General features: G+C 45.6%; 1 protein-coding gene across 1 annotated transcript in view; it reads right to left on the bottom strand.

The window, feature by feature from the left end:
* The window catches only part of WWOX (WW domain containing oxidoreductase), a gene marked incomplete at its 5' end in the record, with an annotated part of 978,520 nt that overhangs the window by 721,739 nt on the left and 232,750 nt on the right, over positions 1–24,031 (bottom strand). The window contains one exon of the mRNA XM_082677668.1: positions 4,415–4,503. Within this exon, the coding sequence (XP_082533794.1) occupies positions 4,415–4,503 (89 nt within the window). The remainder of the gene's footprint in view (positions 1–4,414; positions 4,504–24,031) is intronic.

The following is a 24,031-nucleotide window of genomic DNA, read 5'->3' as shown; positions in this document are numbered from 1 at the left end:
TCAGGAATACATAGGACGCAAACTACCAAACAGTATCTGATGAAGGAAAACATATTTACAGAGCTCCAGAAGCTCCTGGACTGCTGTTCTAGGCCCTGTTCAAAATGAGTGCTTTTCGGTAAACTAAGCAGTTAGAACGAGGGATAAAATTGTGCAGAAGTATCACAGACAACATACTGCTGCTTCAGAGCCCATTACAGAAAATCCCAGTACTTGGTCTGCATGATTAGTGAGGGTCCCAGCTCTTCACACTCTGATGGATACCTCAGCCTGCGAGGCAGCGTGGAGTCTGGCTGCTCTCCAGGACTGCAGTTTCAGCAAAAATACCCTTCAAAACTCAGTTTGGTTGGGACTTACCACAGGCTTTGGTTTGGAACTTTCCAGTAATGCCCAAAATAATTCGACCTGAGACACACTGGCCGACCACCACCACTGATGCTGGGGAGGACTGTCTGAAAGCAGACTGAGGCTTCCTGGGCTGACCACCCAGAAGAGTGAGTGGAGCAGAACAGGAGAAATGGATGAAAGAGGGGGGGTGGGCAAAGAGAGAGCGGGCACAGGAACGGGTTGGTCAGGGCGGGCAGAGCCTTAAGGAAACGCTTTAGCAAGCAGGCACGCACGTCCTCCTGATGGAAGACTACACCACCACTGACCAAGTATTCTTGCCAAAAAATTAAACAGGAATTTGACCAAGCCTCTAGAGTTAGCTACCTTTTCACGGGAAACGTGGAAGACAAAAGAACAAGTTAAAGGACACCACAGGGATGCAGTCACTGAAGTACAGACCACAGAAAACCCTAGAGGACACACTGGTCCTTGAAACAAATATGTTGCATTAAAATTTTTTTGTAAGAAATTTGGAAAGGGAGGGAAAACCTATAGGTTAAAATGCATTGACCTTATGTGATTCCGGATTTAAACAAACTGAAAGAGAGAGAGAGAGAAGAGAAATACTTATTGTCTTAAATGGTGTTAAGCCACTAACTTTGAGTAACTTGGTTCTCAGCAATTCATACCAATCCAGAAATCCACCCTGAAGAAAACGCCTGAAGGGTGAGGTGTAACGAAAAGAGGGGTCCTTGTGGATTCAGACAGACTTGGGCTCGAATTTGGGATCCACCACTTGCTAAAGTTGGGACTGTGAGTTGGCCTCTCTGTGAAAAGCTGGAGCCTTTCCATGTGAAACAGAGATAAAAATGACTAAAAATGCCTGGGGTGATTGTAAGGAGTTACAGAGAGAACACGTGCATAGGTGCTCAGCAGGTCGCCTTGCACGGAATACACAAAAAGTCGAAAAGGAGCTATGATCTGTATAATTGCTGTTAGCAGTGCTCTTTCGGAAACGACTCAGTCCCCACCCCGTGCCACACCAGCCACCCCCGGCCCCTCCAAAGTACAGGAGGAAGAAGAGATCCCAGAAGAGGCTGAATCCACATCCCCTCCGGGAGAAGGCGGACAGAGGGCGGCCCGGCCCTTCAATGAGCTAGATCTTCCAACAAGGTCTGCATTTGCATCTGTTTCTACCTCTTGAGGTCTCGGGCTGCACACGCTGCTGCCCATCCAGGTACGGGGAGACACACCTGGGCTGGGGCATGAATCGAGGGGATACACCAGGTAAAAAGAGCCTGATCGTACTTCTGGTGTGCTCGCAGGCAGGCTTCAGAACAGAATTCCATGTGGTAGCATCCACACGGAATTTCAGTGTCAGAGTTTTTCCTCACCTCAGGCCAACGGCATCTAAAGGGATGGGTTCGGAACTGGCAGCCTTTCTTTCATTCGTCATTATGTTTTACACACAAGGAAATTTTGATGCCGAAAGATGGGAGGGGACGATGAGCAGAGAGTGACACGTGTTTTTACGGCAGCTCAGTCAGCAGCACTTAAACTCACTTCTGACACTTCTCAGAATCTACAGACCTGGAAGGACTGAACTGTCATCTGCCTATCCAGGAGAGATTTCACTTTGGCAGTGTTTCAAAAGGAAAGTCGCTCGCGTCTTTTATGCGTACTTTCACTACCACGCTATTTCTCTAAGCCCATGAAAAATGCTGGACTCTCGAGAGACGGATAAAAGGAGGTTTGTGGTACAGGGTTGGCTAAGAGGAAAATCGCCTTTGTTTCTGAACCTAGGAGTACAAAAATTCAGAGTCGTTTGCTAAAATCTAGAATTAGGGCAAAATGGCTGCTAGCTTTCCTCCAAGAGTTTGGGCTTGTTGATTACAGAAGGCAGTTGGATTTGATGATTTCTGAATTACTTAACGGTTAAAAACTAATGGTCCCGTTAAGACTTGGAAGATAGTCCTATTATGTAACAGTTGGCTCTCCTCGGCTAAATGGTTCCCGTCCAACGTGGTCTGAAACCAGGACTGGAGGAAGCATGAAGAGGCAGTGCAGCTCAGCTCCCACTAGAGCAGCATGGTGTCAAGGAGAAAGAGGAGAGTCACAACGGAGGAAAATCCTACATCTGCCACCAACCTGCCAAGTGACCCTGTGAAAGTCACTAAGTTTCTCTGATCTCGGTTTCTGGCACATTAAGAACGACAGACAGTGCAGCATGGTGGTTGAGGAGGGGGGCCCAGGAATGCCCGACTGCACGGGATCTCAGCCCCTCTGCTTCCTGGCCACGTGCCTTCAGATAACTCACCCTCCCTGGTCTCATTTTCCTCATCTGTGTAATAGACATAATGACAGCACCCACCCCGAGGGTTGCTTTGAGAATTAAATCAGAAAAAGCATGCAAAGGGTTCTGGGTATGGGGCTCAGAATAGGCACTCAATAAATGAGCTGTTACTGCTGCTACGGTGGTGGTTATTATTATTCACTCCCAAACAACCACAGAAATACAAGGTTGAGGAGAGTCAGTCACTAGCAGGAAAACACTGCCTGCTTTCTGGCCACTGAGACAATGGCTCGTGTGAGGTAAACTGGGCTTCTGCCGGCCACCACTCTCTTCCCAGAGCCTAGAAGAGAGCTGGGGCTTTGGAGGCATGCGTTAAATGCCTGTTAAGTGAATGAACAAGCGGATAAATGAATCAGGAAGGGATAAAAAAGCAAATGTCTTAAGAGCTACTGCTCTATCCTGAAGAGAGGATCTCCGAGACCACTGGCACGGGCTCGCAGCTACCAAACGCTGCTGAGAGCGCACGCAGTAGGGCTCGCCTAGGTCTGCTGGCCGCGTGGGGACGGTACCCAACTGTTCGTAGGAGCGCAGGGCCGGCACCTAAGGGGATGGTGCAGCTCCCACTACAGACTCTGAGTTCACATTTCAACCTCAAGTACTCAGGCTACGGAATTGCTCCAGAAAGGGCTTTAGAGAACAGACTTCTCAACAGTCTAAAACAACAGAGTGAAAGACTAAGGGAGAAATAAGAAGAACTGGCTACTGGACAGCACTGAGGGGTCAGACCTGAATATCTGGTTTAAGATACCTCCCCTTACATCCATCATCTGCGTGGAGAACTATAAAACCAACGACCCCGACAGAGGCGAACCCCCAGACAGTTTGTCATTTTATCAGTGTTCTCCGAATTCAGCCACTCGGTGCCCCTTCTGGAACTGTTTTATCCTTGGCACCTCCTGTACCATTATTAACTTAATCCCTGTGTTTAAATCAACTCACTGAAAAAGAAAAATTAAATGAAGTTATTTGTTAAAGAAATTTAAACCACTGTGTTAAACGAGAAACCAGTATTGCCTGCCCTAAATAATACGAGGGAACTGTAAAAATAAACACTTGGAAACAAAATATTGTAATGAAAATGAAGCTAACCACCACTGCTTTCCTCAGCTCTGGCTCTGAGGGCTGCTCTGTTAGAAAGATGTTGGCAGGGATGGCAAAAAAATCTGCCGGTCCCTAGCGAAGGCTTCCTCCTTCAGGCATTTTGAAAGTCTGAGAAAGATGAGGGAATAAAAAGGAGGAAGTTTCTCATGATGTGAGTCCACGCTTTTGGAACCACATTCACGCACCACGTAAAATCACTGCAGGTTTGCGAAACAGCAGAATCTTCTTCTCGTGCTCTGACGTTCAGCCCCCTTGCAGGACTGGAGAGCGGACCTTACTTGTTTCCAAGTGCAATTAAAATACACTTTTCCTCGATTCTGGGAGGCACTGCAAAAATATCTGTAATCAGGATGCAGCTTACAATCGGGTGGCTTTTAGGAGCCACTTTTACTGCTGCTTAGTACCGTCTTTCCCTTTTTATCTGGGCTGTTATGAGATTGATGACGCATCTCAAAATGAGGGTGACTCAGAGTCAAGAAAATACGGTACACCTTCACTGGGCCAATATAAATGAGCCTCCCGTCTGAACGCCAAGACAACACAATAGCCTTCCGGCCTCCCCATTGTGTTCATCTGATAAAGACATTACAATACAAGCTATTATGATCTATAACCCTCCACTGGAACACTCACACATTCTTAGCCTTGAACGCTTGAGCAAAATGCTGCACGCTATGGAGCAGAGCGAGGTCCAGGGTCATTGCTTCTACCTTGGCTTTATGCTGGAATGAGAGAAAATAAAAAGAAATGATAAATAACAGCAAGTTTAGTTCATGGTATCAAGTTACAGTAAATGTGTTATGGAACATGTCGGAATTCCCCTGTTTAATATTAGACGCCCAGAGAGAATATAAATCATCGGAATGAATGGAAGAACGGGGCGTTTTACTGCCAAGTTGAGGGAGGATGGGAGGCTGGGACTCTGCTGAAACTCCATGCTGGGGGGTTGTGCTGTTTGACTCAGCGCACGAAACAGGGTCCTAAGGGTCCTCGGGCTCACACAGCTCCTCTCCATCTGCCTCCTAAAAAAACTGTAATGATAGGGCAACACCAGGACAAAGCCTGGCTCCTGCAAGAACTCCGGAGACCACGTGTTAATCTCAAAAGCTGCCCTCCGGTTCTGAAATGATTCCACCAAGCCTGCATGAAAAATGAGAGACAATTCATGTACAGAAAGTACAAACGCAGGCAAAACTCGTTTATATCAACGGAGCCTGACTGCTCAACACCTCCCTGGTTTAGTAACCCTGTGAACCCTATAGATGGGCAGGGCACATATGGATGGAATAATGATGCTATTAATGAGGCCATTAATGTCTATGCTGAGCCAATGGTGGGTGGGCACTTACAGGCATCATCTCATTTCATCCTCAGGACAACTGAAGGATACATTTGTAGTTTGCCTGTTTTACAGTGTGGCATCTTATAAGAGATTGCAGAGCTAAGAAGTGTGGACGGCAAGACCTCAAGTCAGTCTGACACTGGCTGGAGCCCAAGTTCCCTCCTGGAGAGACACCAAAAGGACCGCAGTGGTCAGGATTGAAGCTACCCTGTTCCACTGCAGGGCCTCCTAGCACACTTCTGGAAAGATCAGAGTTGCCTTGTATTTACAGAGCCCTCCCAATTTTTGAGTCTCGCTGGACTTTGGAGTGTGAGCTGAAATGCTATCACTTCTTAGACGTCCCTCCGCTGAAGGACAGACTGCCAGGCCACCTGCCTGTTCAGGTAAGCAGATCCCCATAAAACGAATGGTGAGCTTGGGAATTCTTGTCTAGACTGCGATGTTAAAGTAAGACTATGGAGACTAACACAGTACTAGAATATTATGAAGGGGGATGCAAACGGCACTGCTGGGGACATCCTCCACCCGAACGGATGCAAACTGTGCTGAGAAGCTTCGTGTGTCTACGGCAGTTCACCTCTGCCGCCTAGGTCCTGGGCTCCGACCCAAGTCCCGGGCCTTGAACAATACATATCAGGCCGAGGCAGCAGAAAAGCACACTGACTTTGGGCCCTGTAACCTTTCTGAGCCTCAGTTCCCTCATCTGTAAATGTGAATATTATCTACTCTCAGCGTTGTGAGATTAAGTATAAAGCATCTAACATCCCGCCTTGAAGAGACAAAGTATTTCATCAGTTTAACCAGGAGGAGATAAGATGCCCGTGGTGACAAATTCTTCCCCTGAGGCCACTGTGTAGTAAACCATGGTTTGGGTGGGCAACAGTGCAGCAAGGTGGATGAAACGATGTTGATGACAAGCACCAGTGCCCCCCGAAGACCACATCGGACCAGATCACTGTTGGCTCCTGGAGGATCCAGGTCCTGCCCGCTAACAGAGTCCAGTTTTAGGGAAAGGGCGTAGGGAGGGATTCAATGACCTCCCCAAACCCCAAGAGCTTATCAGTGGCAAAGGCAAGCTGGCCAAAGAAGATTTAAATTCCTCAGGTAACAGCAGCAGATGCTCAAACCTGCAGATTTTGGAAGACGGAGAAGTGTTTAACCTGATGCAGGAAAAGGGCAAGTGCCAACACGTGGGGTTTTTTTTTTTTTTTTTTTGCGGAACGCGGGCCTCTCACCGCTGCGGCCCCTCCCGCTGCGGAGCACAGGCTCCGGACGCGCAGGCTCAGCGGCCATGGATCACGGGCCCAGCCGCTCCGCGGCATGTGGGACCTTCCCAGACCGGGGCACGAACCCATGTCCCCTGCATCGGCAGGCGGACTCTCAACCACTGCGCCACCAGGGAAGCCCCAACACATGAGTTTTGTTAGGGAAGTATTGCACCTGGAGGGTCCAGGTAAGGCAAGGCCACGCCCCTCATCCTACAGGGAGGGAAACTGCCCCCAGGAGAAGAGGATGCACTTGAGTGATACTGTACCCCATGCAGAGCGCTTGGGTCTCCAGATGGGGAGCAAACCCCCCCACCGCTTTCTGTCTGCATGACGGATATTTATCTGTGGCTAAAACCTCTTCTGAGTGGGAAGTCTGCTAATGGCTAACTTGTCTTCCCCACAGATTCTTATGCCTCCTAAATGCTCAACTCCCCAATCTGATGTCCCGAGTGAGCGAGTAAAGTGGCCTTTCACCCTCATCCTGCCCGCTCCGGCCCCAGCCTCTCCCGGCACAGAGCACGGCACGCACCGCCAACACAGAATCTTACAGAACTTTGAATGGATCACAAGAGGAAAGTCAACTATTTCATCTACTAAGGAAGGGGTGGTAAAGACATTGCTCCTCTCAGCCGAGCCCCCGATGGAAACCCCAAGGGATACGCTGGCTACATATTAGAAAAATGGATGTTCCTTCTTCCCCCATAAAACAGGGAGAACATACCCAGATGGTGACCCCAAAGCAATATTTCCAATGAAAATGATGGCGCAGCCCAATGGGCCAGCACATTCTTCTAAACGTGCAACTTACACGTGGTAAACTGTCTTCTGGTCCTCCCCCTTCACTTGACGATAAAGCACAGGGCTGCCACTACCAATAAGCACAAAATCAGACCGTACACATCCAGGGGGAACAAGGGGTCACAAGCCATCAAGTAGTTCAACAGACTAATCCACAGGCTGTGTGTTACTAGGCTCCTGGGGACAGTGATTCACGTCCACACGCAATTACTCAGGTAATTCTCCTGCCCTCGGTATCAGGTTTCCTGTTCTGCTACTGACCCTGAGAAATGCAGAGAAACTGTGTGCGCAATTCAGTTAAGTCCGGTGAAGGAAAAACACAGCTTTTAGAATTAAGGTGTGTGTATGCGTTGATGTGTATGGGTTGGGGGGTTTGCTCCTCCGATTGGCAGACAAACTTAACGAGATAGAAATGTTTATCGTGGGACATGCTCTAAATGAGAAGGCAGGGGCTGACGGACTGCAAACAGAAAGCATTTGTGAGGGCTAAGCTGCTGATTGCTAGGTGAAAGCACGAGGCCCCATCTGCCAAGGTGAGCTTTCCCGCTGAGTCTGACTATGAACCTGGGACTGGCCACAGTTCACTATCTTGGTATAACTCACTTTTGCTGCTGTTGTTGTCGTTAACTTTAATTTGGAACGAATTATAGACTCACAGGAAGTGGCAAAAATAGTAGTGAGAGTGCCCACATACCCGTCTCCTAGCATCCGCCGAAGGGGGCATCTTATCCAAGTATAGCACATTATCAAAATTAGAAAAGTGACGCTGTCACAGTGTAACTTATTAGACCGCAGACATTACTTGGATTTCACCAGTTCTGGGACGCACTCAGTTCCTTTTACTTGGAATAACTGTGTGTATAATTCTACGACATTTTATCACGTGCACAGATTCAAGATACAGAACTATTCCGTCACCACTAAAGAACCGTGGAGTTTTTTTTAAGATGTTTAATCTGCATATGCCGCTCAGGATGTGAAAAGTTCAGGCTGTTTGGCCAGAGTGTGCTCTCTGGATTGGCAACAGATGCCCATACACAAAGTCCTAGCTTAAAACGCTTTTGTAGCTTGGAATGGCCAACAAGATACGCTCCTAATTCCTTAGTGTGGCTCACGCAAGTGCCTCCGTATTGATCAGGATGAGCTTCAGCAAGGAACAGCCCCCAAACCTCAATGTCTTAAGACAACAGACGATTATTACTTGCTCACGCTTCATGCCCATCTCAGGTCAGTGGGGTCCTGTTTATTGTCGCTGGCCAGGGGCCCCATCAGGTGGAGCCTCCTCCCTCTGTAGGATCACCAGTCTCTACAGTGCAGGGAAGAGAATGTGACAAGGTGCGCGTGGAATGTCACAGGCTTCCACCCAGTGGTGACACGTGTCACTTGTGCTCACGTTTTGTTGGCAGAGTAAGTGTTGTGGCTGTGCTTAGCTTCGAAAAGGTGCAACCCTCCGCATGCCCAGCAAGAACAGAAATGCAAACATATGCACAATGAATAACAGTAACGACTAACACTCAGTCCACGATTTTGCCCCGTCTACCTCTCTAGGCTCATTTCAGGCCACTTCCTGCTTCATACTTTCCATTAGTGATAGAAAAATTTAGAAATGACAGATGAACGTGGCCGAAAGAAAGCATCTATAATCCCACCACCCCAATATTAACTGTTAGCTTTCCAAAGGTCCCTCCCCTCTTCCCTTCCTCTCTACCTATCCATCTATCCAGCCAGCCGGCCAACCGTCCATCCACTTAGCTTTGGTTAACAGAAACAACTTCTTACTAGAACTTTGAATCTTAAAATGCTATAAAATGCCTCTCTCAACCCTTCCCCAAATCCTCACCCTTTTCTTTAATCACACCAGTACACAAATTTATCATCTCAGGCAAAATAGGAATGTAAATTTATTTTAAATTATGTATACAGATGCTGGCGCCCATCGCTTTCAAAGAGAGCTGCACAGGTGGCATTCCACACACGAAGCACCAGGCAACGCCTAAGTCGTTGAGAAGCCCACCTGCTCCCAACACCCCAGGCTCAGCCAGAAAGACACAGGAATGAAGCAACCCACATGCTCTCCTTCCATTTCCCTGGAAGTCAGGGGACGCTCGGTGGCACCACAGTCCACCCACACTCTCAACAGACCAAGTCTTCTTGGTTTGTTCTTTATAAAGTTCAGAAAACCTGGCTTAGTGATTCAGGAGTCTGCAAATGCAGAATCAAAGGGGTTCCTGCTGTTGTTATGTAACAGTGATCTCTCATACCGTTTTACGCCTATAAATTAGCCAAGTATGACTCAGATGTGATACTGCCTGAAACCAAAGGAACCATATAGGGACTGTGCGGTATTTAAAGGGAGAAGTGGGAAGATGTTATCATCCACGGGAGACGGCAGAGTTGGGCTGACCCGGAACCACAGACCAGCATGACCACAGTGCTGACAGTGCGACTTCAGGGGAGCTGTGTGACTGCTCTGGGCCTTAGCACCAATGCCAAAATGTGCGTTTGCCTTGCACGATTAGGGTAAAGATGAGGTATGATGTATATAAGATATGGGGCACATAAATAATAATAATCATTTGTAAGGCCACTGCTAAAATGTGATGTCCACTGTTTGTTTTTCAATCATAAAGCATATTAGCAATTGCAGTCTCCCTTCTTTATTTCACAAATTTACCTGAAGTAGCTCAAAGTATGAACAGCAGCTCTGTGACGGAGGATGGATGATACATGACCCCAGAGCAGGAGGAAGGAGGCTCACCGAATCCCCCAGAGGCCAAGGCACCCCAGTTTCCAAACTCAGTAAGTGTTCTGAACCTGAAAGGTGTTAAGGCCATGGTGAAGGCCATAGACTCAAGCTGGACCTCCTGGGTCTAAATCCCACTTCTAGCACTTACCAACTGGGAAAGTTACTTCTTGTGCAATCAGTTTTCTCTTCTGTAAGATGGAAACAAGAGCACCTGCTTTATCAGGAAATGAGGTGATATATGTAAAATCCTTAGAATAGCGCCTGACACCTGAGAAGTATTCTGTAACTGTTACCAAGGAACAGTATTACTCTGATTGCTTTTGTTGTTGTCTTTAGCACTGTTGTCAACAACATCACCATCATGACCATCATCATCACCATCTGCACTGAACTGCTTCACTCTTCACTGAGACAGGTGAACGGGGCCCAACTGGCCGATGGCAGCAATCTGAGAACCTGGCCATGTGAGCCCTCGCCCCACAGTACCCTCTTTCCTTACAGTAACCCTCTGTGGGCAGCTATTATCACCCGCCCATTTCACAGATGGAGAAAATTAAGTTCATAAAGTGACTGCATATCTTCATGCAGGTAGTAACTGGCAGAACCACAATTCACACCAAGCCATGATTTTAATCCCTACTGCATACTCCACAATGCCCACATGGCCCACCTGTCCTCATGCCCCTCAGAGGCCTTCACACCAAGGCCAATCCCAGGGGAAACCACCAGATCTGTAATAGCCTCGTACAGAGGCAGGATGCTGTCCCGTTCCTGGTCCACAATAAGAGAGACAATATTTACAAGAGTGAACTCATTCACTCATTCATTCACTAACTCTGCCTCTAAAGGTACACATATATTCCAAAGATCCCACCTCCTTTACTTCTTTTCTTTTATTCCCCATCATTGCAACACCACGTAAGAGGAAATATCTCACACCCATAATCCGCTTACCATCAATGGAAGAACAAAAAAGATAACATCTAATGGTAATAGGCCTTTGGAAAGCTGTATATAAATAATTTCAAGCGACCAAACATATTTAAAAAACAGATTATTCCTTAAAAACCATTATGAATTGTAAACTATGAATTAGCTAGAGTATATCAATGACTTTTCTCCACTATCCCGTAACGAACCAAAAGTAGCTGGTCTGGGAACCAAGCTGTTGTGTGTGATGGGACCTCAAGGTGAACTCAGGTGGGCACACTTCAAAATACTCTCATCTAGTCCAGGAGTCTTGTTTCCTCCACTCAACTGGACCAAAGCATCCCCACTGCACTCTTTCTACTCAATCCTAGCCTAGCAGCAGGTAAGATCAGCTCTTCCTCCTGGTATGATACAAGGGCCACCTGTGAGCTGGTCAAAAAGAAGAGCACACGGTAACAACTGTTGGAGATGGAAGGATAGAGAAACCCAGATGAATGAATGGGAGCAGGGAGCCCAGCCTCCAACACACCCAGAGGAAACTCTCTTTCAGCAGATGGGGACTCACCCTATGGAGCCACAGGGGTGAGACTGACCATGTACCGTGAAGGTGCCAATCTATGTGAATTTGATGGGTGTGTGCCTACCCTCTCTTACACTTAGAGAAGAGTTCGTTTCAGGGTTTCCCTAAAAAAAAGCTCTCATGTACATATATTTATTGATAACCAGAGCCAAAAAAATAATGAGCATCTATGACATGCTTGGCATTTATTTTTCATTAAAGAGTCATAGGAAAAAATCTTTTGAAGTATCTAGCATTTCCCCCATTCCACAGACTAGAAAACAGAGGCTGGTATGGTTTAAGTGGCACAGTGGCACAGATCCAGGTTCCCAACTGGTTGGGATGGTTCCAGGGCTCGCGTCCTCACTGGAGTACCACACCGCGCTGTAGCCCTGTCCGCATATTCTTCCACAGATGACGCTGAGAAGCTATGAAGAAAGTAACACCCTCTATGTATTCCTGTTTGTGTCTCTTTTGCATCATATTTATTTCATACACTTCAAGTTTACAAGAGAAGCCTAGTGCTGAAGGAGAAAATGTAACCAAGGCAATAATCTACATTCAGAGCTTATTGCTAACGGCCTCCTGCAAATTCTAATCCAACGGGCCCTAACTGCGTCACGCCGATGCCTCTCACCCTTCCACTTTACATTCACTTGGTCCTGACTTTATGTTCTGAAACCTTAAATACGAGTTGTCACATTTACAACAGCAGGAGACACTGGTGCTGAGCATGTTATTGACATGACAGTATTCACTGAACTACAATACAGACCTAACCACACTGGTTTCATAAATCACCAACATCCTATGCGGGACTTCACAACGCCAATTTCTCCAGTATCTTTTAAGTGATGTTAATGGTGGCCACGGGTGGCGGCGTTTTCGCTGGGAAAGGCAGGAGTAGATAGAGACTTGCATCTCCTTTCAGCTCTTGTACCTCTCAGGAGAATAACCCAAACCAGCATCGTGAGCGAGCCTGATGGGGAGTTTGCCCAACCTTGGGACAAGCCTAAAGATTAAAAGGACGTACTGATACGTGCTCTTTCTGAAAAAGCATTTCTCCCCAAGGAGAAAGCAGAGTTTAAGAGTCTCTTTTACGGCTCTACACACCTGTACCAATCTGTACACCACTGTGCCTTCAACAAGGAAAATGCTCTTAGGGAAGAGTCCAATTTCGAAATAGGGAACCAAACCAAAAATGATCCTTGGCAAACCCCTGGATTTTTTCTTACAGCCTTGAAGGAGAGGGGTTGATTTTGTCAGATCAACCATCAGGCAGCAGCCTTCACTCCTGAGCCCTCACGAGTGCCCTTGAACTCTGCCTTCCCCACTAAATTCGTAAACATCCCTAATAAGAAAATCATGACCACGCTTTCTTCGTTATATACAGGTCAGAATTTCTGCCTTGGGTGGCTGGAACTCAACTTGCAGAATAACTGTATGAATATCTACAGGTAATTGTGAGGCTGATTCAAGGAGGAACTGCACCGGATAACGACTCATTTAATTTGGTGTATGAGTTAACGCTCCACGTGAAGCAAAACTATTAAAAATGCTTAGACGGTAATAGGCAATATTTTGCACTCTGGATAAAAAAATGCTTATCTTGCCAGAAACAAACAAGAGAGTGAAAATATCCGAAAACCTTCCAACTTCCCTCTATGAGATGTGTTCACTTTGCAGCTTAAAAACAGTTTCAGGAAGGACAGCAAATGGCACGGGAGTTTGGCAGTCAACATGATCGGGCATTTATGCCTTGCTATTGAAGAAAGAGCCTTTTTTTCATAGTGAATTTTTCATTCTAATGTAAGTGATGATTTACATTAACTATAGGTAAGGCACGGCTACATTTTCCTGAAGGATTGCAGGCAAGTAAAGACTAGCACAGTAAGTCGAAGCGTAAAAGCTTTCTCTGTCATAATATTTATTATAATGGCATATAAAATAGCTGAAATAAATAATAGATGACTAAAGGTAAATTCATATGATAAAGAATCCTTCAGGAGACACCATTACTTTTGACTGTTCTAGTTTTATATACAGTTGAAGACTCTTAATAAACAGGCCCTATATCTTATGTAAGTATTGGAAACATCAACGCTGTGCTTTAAAGGCAACAGACTGGACATCAGCTAATTTACTGTATAATTAGATCCTCAACAGGAACAGTCTATATATTTTGAATATTTAATAGGTGGGGTCCTTAATGAAACTTGTTAAGGAAAGGGCACTGGAAGCCCCTTCTTTGGGGAAGTTGCTGATAAAAGAAAAATCAGTGTCCCCCACCCCACAAGATTCAGAACGGTGCATAGTTTAAAACACAGAGATGTGAGACCTGTTGATTATCTGCTGACAGGTCAATGGTGGTTAGTTAAATTGACTAGCAAGAGACAAACAAGATTTGTCTGCTGTGGTTGAAAAGCTTCTGAATTCCACATGAAGGACCTGTGAAGTCTGAAAGATGCTCAGATGGAGAGAGACTCTCTTCATTACCACCCTCAGGATGCGGAGGAACACACACTAACAGGCCAGTATCTGCCTCAGGGCTTCTCATCCAGGGACACGCCACCCCCAGGGGACATCCGGCAAGGTCAGAGACATTTCTGGTGGTCACAATTTGTTGGGGGGTGGGGGGCTACTGGTATCTAGTGGGTAGAGGCCAGGGATGCCGAACATCCTACAACTGCCCCCAGATGGCAACGGTGCCGAGGCTGCCTGTGTGAGTTTAGTGAGAGGAACCGCGATTCACCCTAAGTGGGCTTCAGCGACTTAAATTCATCCTTATTTATAAAAATAAAACTGGCTCACTAGTGAAAGTATAAATAATACAGAAGTGGATAATGTATCAAGTGAAAATATCTCCGGAATCCCTCTGCCCCAAGATAAACAGAGTGACAGTGATGCAAATCCTTCCAGAGTACATCTTCTACACATATGAAAACACTGGGCCATAATACATTTCTACAAACATAGTATCGTACTTCACGGGCTATTATATCATCTGGGTTTTCCCAGTGAACACATAATTGAATACATCTAAATAGACTCCACCCACATTCTTTCCAACCAGTAGGTTTAGCCCATTGTAGGGCTGTTCAAGAATTTATTATCCCCTTTAGATTCCTCAGCCCTCCACACCCTTCACTAGCCTTGTGAACTTTTTACTTAAATTCCCGATGCCTGACCTTCCTTATCTGTAAACATAGAAATAATAGAAGAACCTCCTCCTGGGGATTACTGTGAGAATTCAATGAGATAATAACCATGGAAAGCACCTTAAACAGATATGCTCTAACTGTTAACTACTGCTGTTGTTGTAATTAATATTATTTTACATAGTTTCAAGGTTTTTGTTACTAAAAGCAATGCTGCAATACCTATGTTTCGCAATAAATGATTGTTTTTTTCTAGAGGATAAGTTCCTGGAAGTAGAACTGCTAAGTAAAGAGATATCTACATTTTAAACTTTGATAGATTTTTACTGGGTGTCCTCCTAAAAGGTTGTATCAATGTCTATTCCCAAGAACACTGCAGGAGACTATGAAAGAAAACCAAAACCACCAATAATTCACATTGACAGTTAAAGTAAATTAAAATGCACAGTCTCATATCTCTGTGTCTGATTCCTGGTACAAAGTGAGTGGCACAGAGTAGGTTTTCAAGACGGGCTTTAATTTAGAAAATGGATGAATGAATAAATAACACACCACCAAACTTGGGACAAATTTGTAAGTAGAAATAAAATCATGTTAGTGATGTTGGCAGCAACGATTTCCCATAAGCCATTTAGAGAGTCAGGCTTTCCTCCTGGTGCATCAGAATGGCTGGCCGAGGGCCTGCCTCTCAGAAATTGGCTGCACTGCATGATGACAGATGTGAGCCTGGTATGCAGAACATGCAGTAAACATGTAATAGTATCATCACGCTTGGGGACTGACCACGACGGTTATTTTTAATTTATGGGTGAATTGAAAGAGAGAAATCTTTCAGAGGTTCTGCAGAAGCCAAGCAGGATATTCAACAGATAAACTAGAAAAGATTAAGAGTATATGTGCTTCCAAGAGAAACGAGGTTTCCTGCTTAAGTGGCATCCGCCTAAGAAGGCTCTAATAAGTTCCAATGAAAACACCCAGAAAGGAAGGAAAGATGAGAACTCAACATAATACACACACACACACACACACACACACACACACACACGAGGCACAGTCAAGTTATCCCCAAACGTTGTGCATCTTTTACGTTAGCTACAAGACCAAGTAAATTACTCTTAAAAAGTAACTGAAGACAGAATTGAAACAATAACAAAGGTTGTTGTTTTTTTTTTGGGGGGGGGCAGGGATTTCATCGAGCCATTGAATCATGTATGGCCTGGTTTTGCTGGTTAAAATGATAGAGACAGTAAACAGTTTTATACTAAGTAAGAGAAAATTTAGATATGTACGTGAAAATTTCCAGAAGAAAGAAAAATATCAGAAGAGAGGGAGGGAAAAGAAAAGGGGAGGAAGGGGAGGGAGAGGACTAGGCCAGGAGGGGAGGGGAGGGGAGGGGAGGGGAGGGGGAAGAAGAAGAAGAAAGTTAGTTTAGCTTCCAAACCAGCAGCAGCAGGATCCAAAAAAAAAAAAAAAAAATGATGCATGGGGTACACTGGATATAAAGAAACTGGATAAATGCAAAAATAATATCCAAGAAAGAATTAAAATTTAGTAATAAAGGAAAACACTTGGACACTTGGTAGAGAGGAAACACAAAATGAAATTCAGAAACCAGTACAGGTATATACATAATCACAAGAAATAAAAATGGACTTAAATTCACACGTTAAAGGCAGAAACCAACTAGAATTTAAGAATCACCTCTATGGTGTATAAAATAGTGTGGATAGAGAGAACCAGCACCTCCCAAACCAGTTCTCCCTGGTCCACAGTATGGGGTTGTGCTGAGAAGAGACCGACCAGGCAGGAACTATGTTTTCCAGGCTGCAGTGTGGTGGGGCGGGGCCTCTAGGTTTCCACCAATGGCCTGTGAGTAGAAGAGTGTGGTGCTCCTGGGCTTCTCCTCACGTGAGATGGGTTCCCTACATTCTTTCTCCTTCCACATGATGGATGTAGATTATAATGATTTCCTCGGAGACAGTAAGGCCACTGGATGAAAGGAGCTTCAATTTACTTTATTTACTAAATGGGCCACAGCCCCCTGTCAGTCGGGGGCACCCGATGTGGATCTGTGTCATACACTGGAAATCACTTGGTAAAACTGTTCTCTCACAACTTCAAGTGTCAGTGCGGCTGACTGCTCCGTGCTACCTTTTACCAGGGAAGGAGAATCATACTGTTGGCAAGCAGAAATGAGATCTGGGTCATTACAGAGGTGCAAACTCCGATTGATTCTGGAGCCCAAACAGCATAAAATAAGCCTGAAGATGTCTTTGAGAGACAACAGCCCAACTTCTGAATTACAACTTCTGAATTAATGCAAAGAATTCAGGCCAGTAGCATGTATCATATTAGTGCTACAACTTACCACCCAAGCCCTTTATTCCAGACAGTGGCCTGGTAGTCACTATGGAGTACAAAGAAAGAGAGACAGAGGTAGACAGACAGACAGACTGAGATTGCGAGAGATTCAGAAAAAGAAAGAGTCAGGCGTGCCTGTCCTGTGAGGTTTCCAGGGCTTTTCTGACAGCTTCACCAGGACTGCTTCTGGAAGCGAAGTCCTAACAGGAGGAAAGAGTGGTCCGTAACGAGGGGCAGAGTGAGGCCAACTCGGACACGCAGGTCCAAAGCAGGGAATGGACGTCCCTGTCCGTTCAGTGCCCAAAGCATGCAGGTGGCCGCATTCATATCCAACTTGCTCTGTGGTCTACTCTCTTGTAGCCAAAAGGGACGAACGAATCACATCAGGTAATTCTGTTAAAAGCCAGCTAAGATACAGACTGCGTGTTTTCAGAAAGCAGCGCAGACAGCGTTAGAGTCGGGGGGCGAGGGGCTGCGCGGGGGACACCACCTTACACGTATCCATTAGAAGCCCTTTTGGAACAGCACGCGTGTGAAAGCAGCTCGGCCTCGGTGCCCCTTCTTCCTGCCGCTTCAATATTTATAAACGGCATCTTCCCTTCTCCCTCTGGCTCGATGATGCAGATGTCCTCTACAGGCAGAGCTTCTGCTGATTACAGTGGGACGGGGTGGCCAGAGCTTTCACCTCTGTAAAGAGAGGACCAGGTCCACTTGGTCCTTTTTTCCCTCAAGGAAAGCAGGCTTTAGGAGGCGGCACTCCTTTCTGGGGGTGCCAGGTCTGCAGGGCAAGCACCAGAAGGATTTGGGGGTGTTATGGCCGAGGGTCGCGTCTTCTAGTTAATCTAAACGTCGCCTCTCATCGCACATCTAGGACCTTCAGCCTTCGGGCCCGTGTACACATTGACAAACTCCAGTCCACGAGGCAAACGCTCACCGTTAATTACATACTTCTGAGGTCTTACCCTCCGGCTGGTACTGTTCAGGGAAGGGAAGATTATGGACTTTGCCACCTTCTACCCTGCTGAGCCCTTACAAAGTAGACCTAATTACCTGTACTTTAGAAACAAAACAAAGGCTGAGAAAGCATCCAAAAAACCTGCTTGAAAATCATCTAATTAGTACCTGGCAGAACGGGGATTTCAGTTTCGCCTCCACACTGATAAGCTATTTCTCCTTACAAGATAGTATTATTGCTTTGGGGCCAGAACTTTCTTTAACCCTGAAATTACCCCTAAATCCAGGAGATTATGGTGGGGTCCAAAAGTACTTCACTCCCAAGAATGTTGTTCTTTCCATGAACCCAAAGCCTTTACACTTCTTTCTTTTATGTTGACCATTAAAATGGTAACTTTATGATTTAAAAAAAAAACAAACAGCTGACTTCCACCTCTCCCCTCACCCCATCCCCCAGGCTCTGAAAGAGCCAAGTTTGATAACTAAGTCATGTGTAATTTGAAATGTTTCCATATGCGTGGAAATAAGATACTAATCTAACCACCTGCTCATTCTAATTTAGTGAAACAGACTTTTCTTTCCAAATGGCCATGAGTCCTTTAAAAAGTCAGCAAACTTTTTCTCCAATGGACCAGATAGTATTTTAGGTTTTGCGAGCCATACAAACTACTCAACTTCTGCGGCATGGAAGCAAATGCCGCCATAGATAATGGAAAGGATTGGGCATGGACATTTGCAATAACATTTTATTTACAAAAACAGGTGTTGGGCTGGATTTCCTCCTAGCAGGACATAGTTTGATGAAACCTGTATTAGGACAAGAGTCAAGAAAGATGGCTGTGCTTCCTTAAGTCCGACAGTCCTGTACTTAATATGAGCTGCAGATTCCACTGAATGTAGGAGAAAGAAGAACATCATACCATGCCTTAAAGTGTGTGTTGTCTGATCACACAGGCCATCAGATAAAGATACAGCTAACACACGGCATAAAGAGTCCCAAGCAGTGTGTACAATGGACTCAGCGGTATCTGTTAACACTGTTCATTGAAAATAATCTCCTATTAAATAATCTGAGGGCTTCCCTGGTGGCGCAGTGGTTGAGAGTCCGCCTGCCGATGCAGGGGACACGGGTTCGTGCCCCGGTCCGGGAAGATCCCACATGCCGCGGAGCGGCTGGGCCCGTGAGCCATGGCCTCTGAGCCTGCGCGTCCGGAGCCTGTGCTCCGCAACGGGAGAGGCCACAACAGTGAGAGGCCCGCGTACCGCAAAAAAAAAAAATCTGAATTTTGGGAGTATTACACTTTGTAAGTATCAGCACTAAATGGTTCCTGCAATTCCACATGTCTGCTTGAACACAGGTTTTTTATTTTGTTTTTAATTTTATTTTATTTTTTGCTGCGTTTTGGCCATCGTTGCTGCACATGGGCTTTCTCTAGTTACGGAGAGCAGGGGCTACTCTTTGCTGCAGTGCCCGGGGTTTTCATTGTGGTGGCTTCCCTTGTTGCGGAGCATGGGCTCTAGGCGTGCAGGCTTCAGTAGTTGTGGCACGTAGACTCAGCAGTTGTGGCTCACAGGCTCTAGTGCGCAGGCTCAGCAGTTGTGGCACGTGGGCTTAGTTGCTCTGCAGCATGTGGGATCTTCCTGGACGAGGGCTCGAACCCGTGTCCCCTGCATTGGCAGGTAGATTCTTAACCACTGTGCCACCAGGGAAGCCCTGGACCTTTTTGAAAAATACTTTGGCCACTCTAGAAGTTCATAAAAACCTGCCAAAAATTTGAAATATAGGTTTCTAGACATTTTCCAAGTATACCAATCCTTGGGCATTTAGGGTGCGAAGGACAGACCTTTTTTTCGTTGAGCTCAAAGGCATGTTCCCAGATCTGCTAAAGATTCTCTCCAGAATCCTAACAACAAGCATCAAATGAGAAGACCCATCTTGTCCACTGGGTATGTGAACATGATATCTGTCTTGTTCATATGCATTTATAGTGCAGAAAAGCAAAAACAAAGCAACAACAAAACACCACTTCTCTTAATGAAAAGAGAACTATACACTTTGTTTTTTATTACAGAGGAGAGGTGCAGATGTAGACGCAGAGTTTGGGTGGGTGGAACCATTTGGGTGCGATAGGCAGTAGTACACACAAAATACCAAAGCAATGAAAACATGAAATAAAGAGACTGCTCATAGGAGAGTTACTAATGTTACATTTCTTCCATGTCCTGGGATTTTTCCAGTCCGGATGACAGCAGTAGATTAAGGGTGAATGAGAGACTATAGCCATTCCCTAAAGTAGTAAGAATTACAGGTCACATTATCATGATTCGGGATAAGTTCATGCCTTCTGCTGGGGAAGGCAAGGATGGCCCTTCCAGCAGGTATGTGAATCATTTTGCCAATGGTGAGGGATTTAAAGCCCTCAATCTTGCTAGGAGTCAGTACCAAGCCTTGCTGAGAACCACAGTTTCTTACTGGCAGGATGGTTTCTCGGCCAAGAACCCACCGAGCACCTGATTTACAGGGATACAAATATTTCCAAACAAATACGAACCCCACTAACAAGAAAAGATGAAAACCAAAACAGAATCGTAACCACCAGCTGGCTCACGGCCCTGGGATCCTCCAGTGGACACTTTGAGGGTCATGGACCACGTCAAGGAAGAGCCATCAGGCCGACCGTGATGGCAGGTGGGGCAGCCCCACCAGGCACTCCGGGCCGGGCACTCCGCTGAGTGCTTTGCATCCACCTAAGATTCCCTTCTTCACCCTCCGTGCCTTTAAGAGGTAGGTATTCGCATCTTCATTTTGCAAGTGAGTAAATGGAAATTAAACAACTTGAGGTCGAGTAAGTCGGATGAAGGGATCCCAGTCTAACCAACCCCGGATTATCTGACCCTGTTCACCCGTAGTGCCTGTAAACTACGATCACTATGACCCTTTCTATGAAAGGGAGAAGGAATATTGGGGACTCACAGAATCCTTCCAAATGATGAAATTCCAAGTACCTAAGCAGAAAAGGAAAAGGATGAGAGATCAGGAAAAGGCCAGAAAGACCACACGCGTAGGAAAAAGCAGAGAAAATGCCCCATTCTCCTGTTCTCCCAAGGTCCATAATCATATGCTACACAGTTCCCTGCAAGCGCAGACATACACAGGGTAGCACATTAATCCTTCAAACACTAACAGATGCTGGCAGGGATTTAGACTGGAATGTATTTACAAAGTGACAAATTATGTTCTGTATTAGAGAGAGAGAGCGCGCGCACCCACAAACAGGCTGATAAATGTCAGCTGCAGTCACGACAAACGGTTTATTTTTATTATACTGTAACCACAAATGTTTTTTTTCTTTCTTTTTTTTTTTTTTTCCAGGGAGTCCCAAAGATTTATTTGTTGCAGGGAAAAAACAAGATTATATATGACACAAAGTAATAACTGTAAGATCAGTGATATTCCGGGCACCCTGCCCTCCTGGAAAGCTACATCCAGGCTGAACAGTGCTACTAACAACGCTACCTTCTCCCAAGCACAGTAAACGGTTAATAAATCAGCACCAATACAATTCCTTGTAATTAGATACAGCCTTAGTTCACAGACTAGCCAATTGATAGACAATATCCAATTCCCCCTTTACTGGCTATCAGGAGGATAGAGTGACTATTAAAATAAATTTAATGGCTGTGACAGGTAAGAAAATATACCAGAAGCTAAAATGTAATCAGTATCTCCAAACCCAAAATAAAATTATAGTCTTTCCTGCAAACACGGTCCCTGGAAAGGAGGCTTATGGATGGAGAGCGACATCCATAGGCCAAGAAAGGCAAGGTCACTAACTCGAAAGAATGTTCAACCTTGAAAACAAGATAGGGGGCGGGGGCGGGATTTGGCCTGGGGCCCAGAGAAAATGTAAGCATTTATTATTAAGAGACCATCCTGAAGAATTCCTTTCATACACTTGGCCAGTCGAATGTTGGCAGGCATTCTTGAGGGAGCTCCAAGGCAAGATGGCAGAATGGCTGCCTGGAGCCCACTGCCCTGCTTCTCAGTCGGGCCCCACCCTTGACTCCCTCTGTGACCCTGGGCAGGTTCCTGCTCCCCAAGGAGCTTCCATCCTCCCAGCTGTGAGCTAGAGGGTTTAGAGCTCCTGGTATTGCCAAGACCTCTCCCAGAGACCAACCCTCTGTCTGACAGGTTGAGGGATGGGAAATATAGGAGGGTGGGCAGAAGAAAACACGCTGGTGGCCAAGCAGATTCACTAGAAAGAGGAACATTTTCTCTTCTGGGATGCAGGTTTCTCATGACATCACTGCAAGTCACAACTCCCCACACTAACACACTCTAAAAGCAAAATTTTGGAAAGATATGACAGGAACACATAAATATAGTCAAATGCACAGATTACATAGAAGGGTGAAGGATCAGACACACGCGCGTGCGCATACACACACACACACACACACACACACACAATCCCAGTTATGACTACACAGAAAGGTGATTCTTTTTTCCTGATAATGGATAGAATAGACTGCTGCAGTGGGGAGTGGGTGGGGATGACCCTGTCATCAGAGGGCAGGCAGGAGCTCTTCTCTCCTACCCCTGGAACTCACTGCGGGAGGAGTGAGATGGAGGCAGTGGTGAGAAGTACACAGTGACAGTCCCTGCGGTCCAAGGAACAAGATTCAGTCCTGACTCAACTACCTCTTTCATGTGTTTTGACCTCGTGGAACCCTGGAACCATAATGTTAATATCTCCTTCACTGTGGGAGGGTTAGACAAGATTAGGCTTGTAGCCTAGAGGGCCCAGCACCCGCCTGCATGTAGGAAGTTATTGATGAACCTTGCCTATTATTTTTAAGCTCGGGCTGCTCCCTGGAAACCCACCCCCCGACAAAGCCCTTTCCAATCCTAAAAGAAATACCTGCCTTTCCCACAACACCATGACAGTTTATTTTTCCTTTATCCTAATTCACATCCCATCACCACTTCCTCATGTCTTCTCTTATTGTTTCTAAAGGGCAGGGGGTGGCAGGGGCATAAGACACAGATTCAGCACTGAGCATGCTCCCCTGAGCTCCCTTCTGTTCACTAGGCCACTATGTCCCAAAGAGCAGGCCTCTGTTCTCAGCAGCCTATGGTGACATGAAATCCAAGGTGGGGAGCAAGGAGGAGGACAGTGAAAAGGGGAAATTCACTCCATCAAAATGGCAGAGTCCATCACAGAAGCCAACCAGAAGAAGGTCCTGAAGGAGACGGTCCATCCAAAGCTGCAACAATTTGAGTAACAAAATAAATGATGATATTAGTGGACTATAAACTATAGAATAAAATACATACCTGTGAATCTATACTAATATAAATAAAATAATTGAATCAATCAACAGATGGGGAAGACAGGATCGCTCTTCTTTCAGAAGAACTCCAATGAATCAATGTAGAAACCAATGCCAGAAATACAAAATCACCATTAAGCAAACACCACCACTGTAATAACTGCTATAGGCAAGATCTACTCACGGATGTTCAAAGTCAATGTGTGAATGTTTAAGGAGAAAGAGAATGACAGCATAATCTCAAAGCATCTCCCCCCAAATATTTATGCAGTACGAAGAAAAAATTAGTAACAAATTGATGTTGGAGAAACTCAGCAGACATCACCTTCACCAAATGATCAAAGTGACTTCACCATTAACATCACCAGTCAAAGATGTACCAACATCATGCACCACCTGACCTGCTTCACTAAGAAGGACACAACATCATTTCTAGGATGCTCTTGCCAAAAATCTGCTTTAACTTAATCTAATCATAAAAGAAAAAAAAATCAGAGGCACCAAAGTCTCAAGATCAGGAAGGACAGGGAAGGAATGAAGAACTGTCAGAGACTAGAGGCGACCAAGAAGACACAATTAAAGATAAGATGGGATCGTGGACCAAATCCTGCTCTAAAAAGAAGACAGTGATGGAAAACTCGTAAACTGTGATTAAGCTGGTATAGTAAGTATTAAAAACTAATGCCAATTTCCTGGTTTCGATAATTATATTATGGTTAGGTAAGCTGTTAAAATTAGGGGAAGGTAGGTAAACCCGCTGTGCATTTTTGTAACTTCTATGTAAGCCTAAAGTTATTCTG

The sequence above is a fragment of the Grampus griseus genome, assembly GCF_964374135.1.
Source record: "Grampus griseus genome assembly, chromosome: 19".
In the NCBI taxonomy this organism is placed as follows: Eukaryota; Metazoa; Chordata; class Mammalia; order Artiodactyla; family Delphinidae; genus Grampus; species Grampus griseus.
This window is presented reverse-complemented; position numbering and strand designations above follow the sequence as displayed.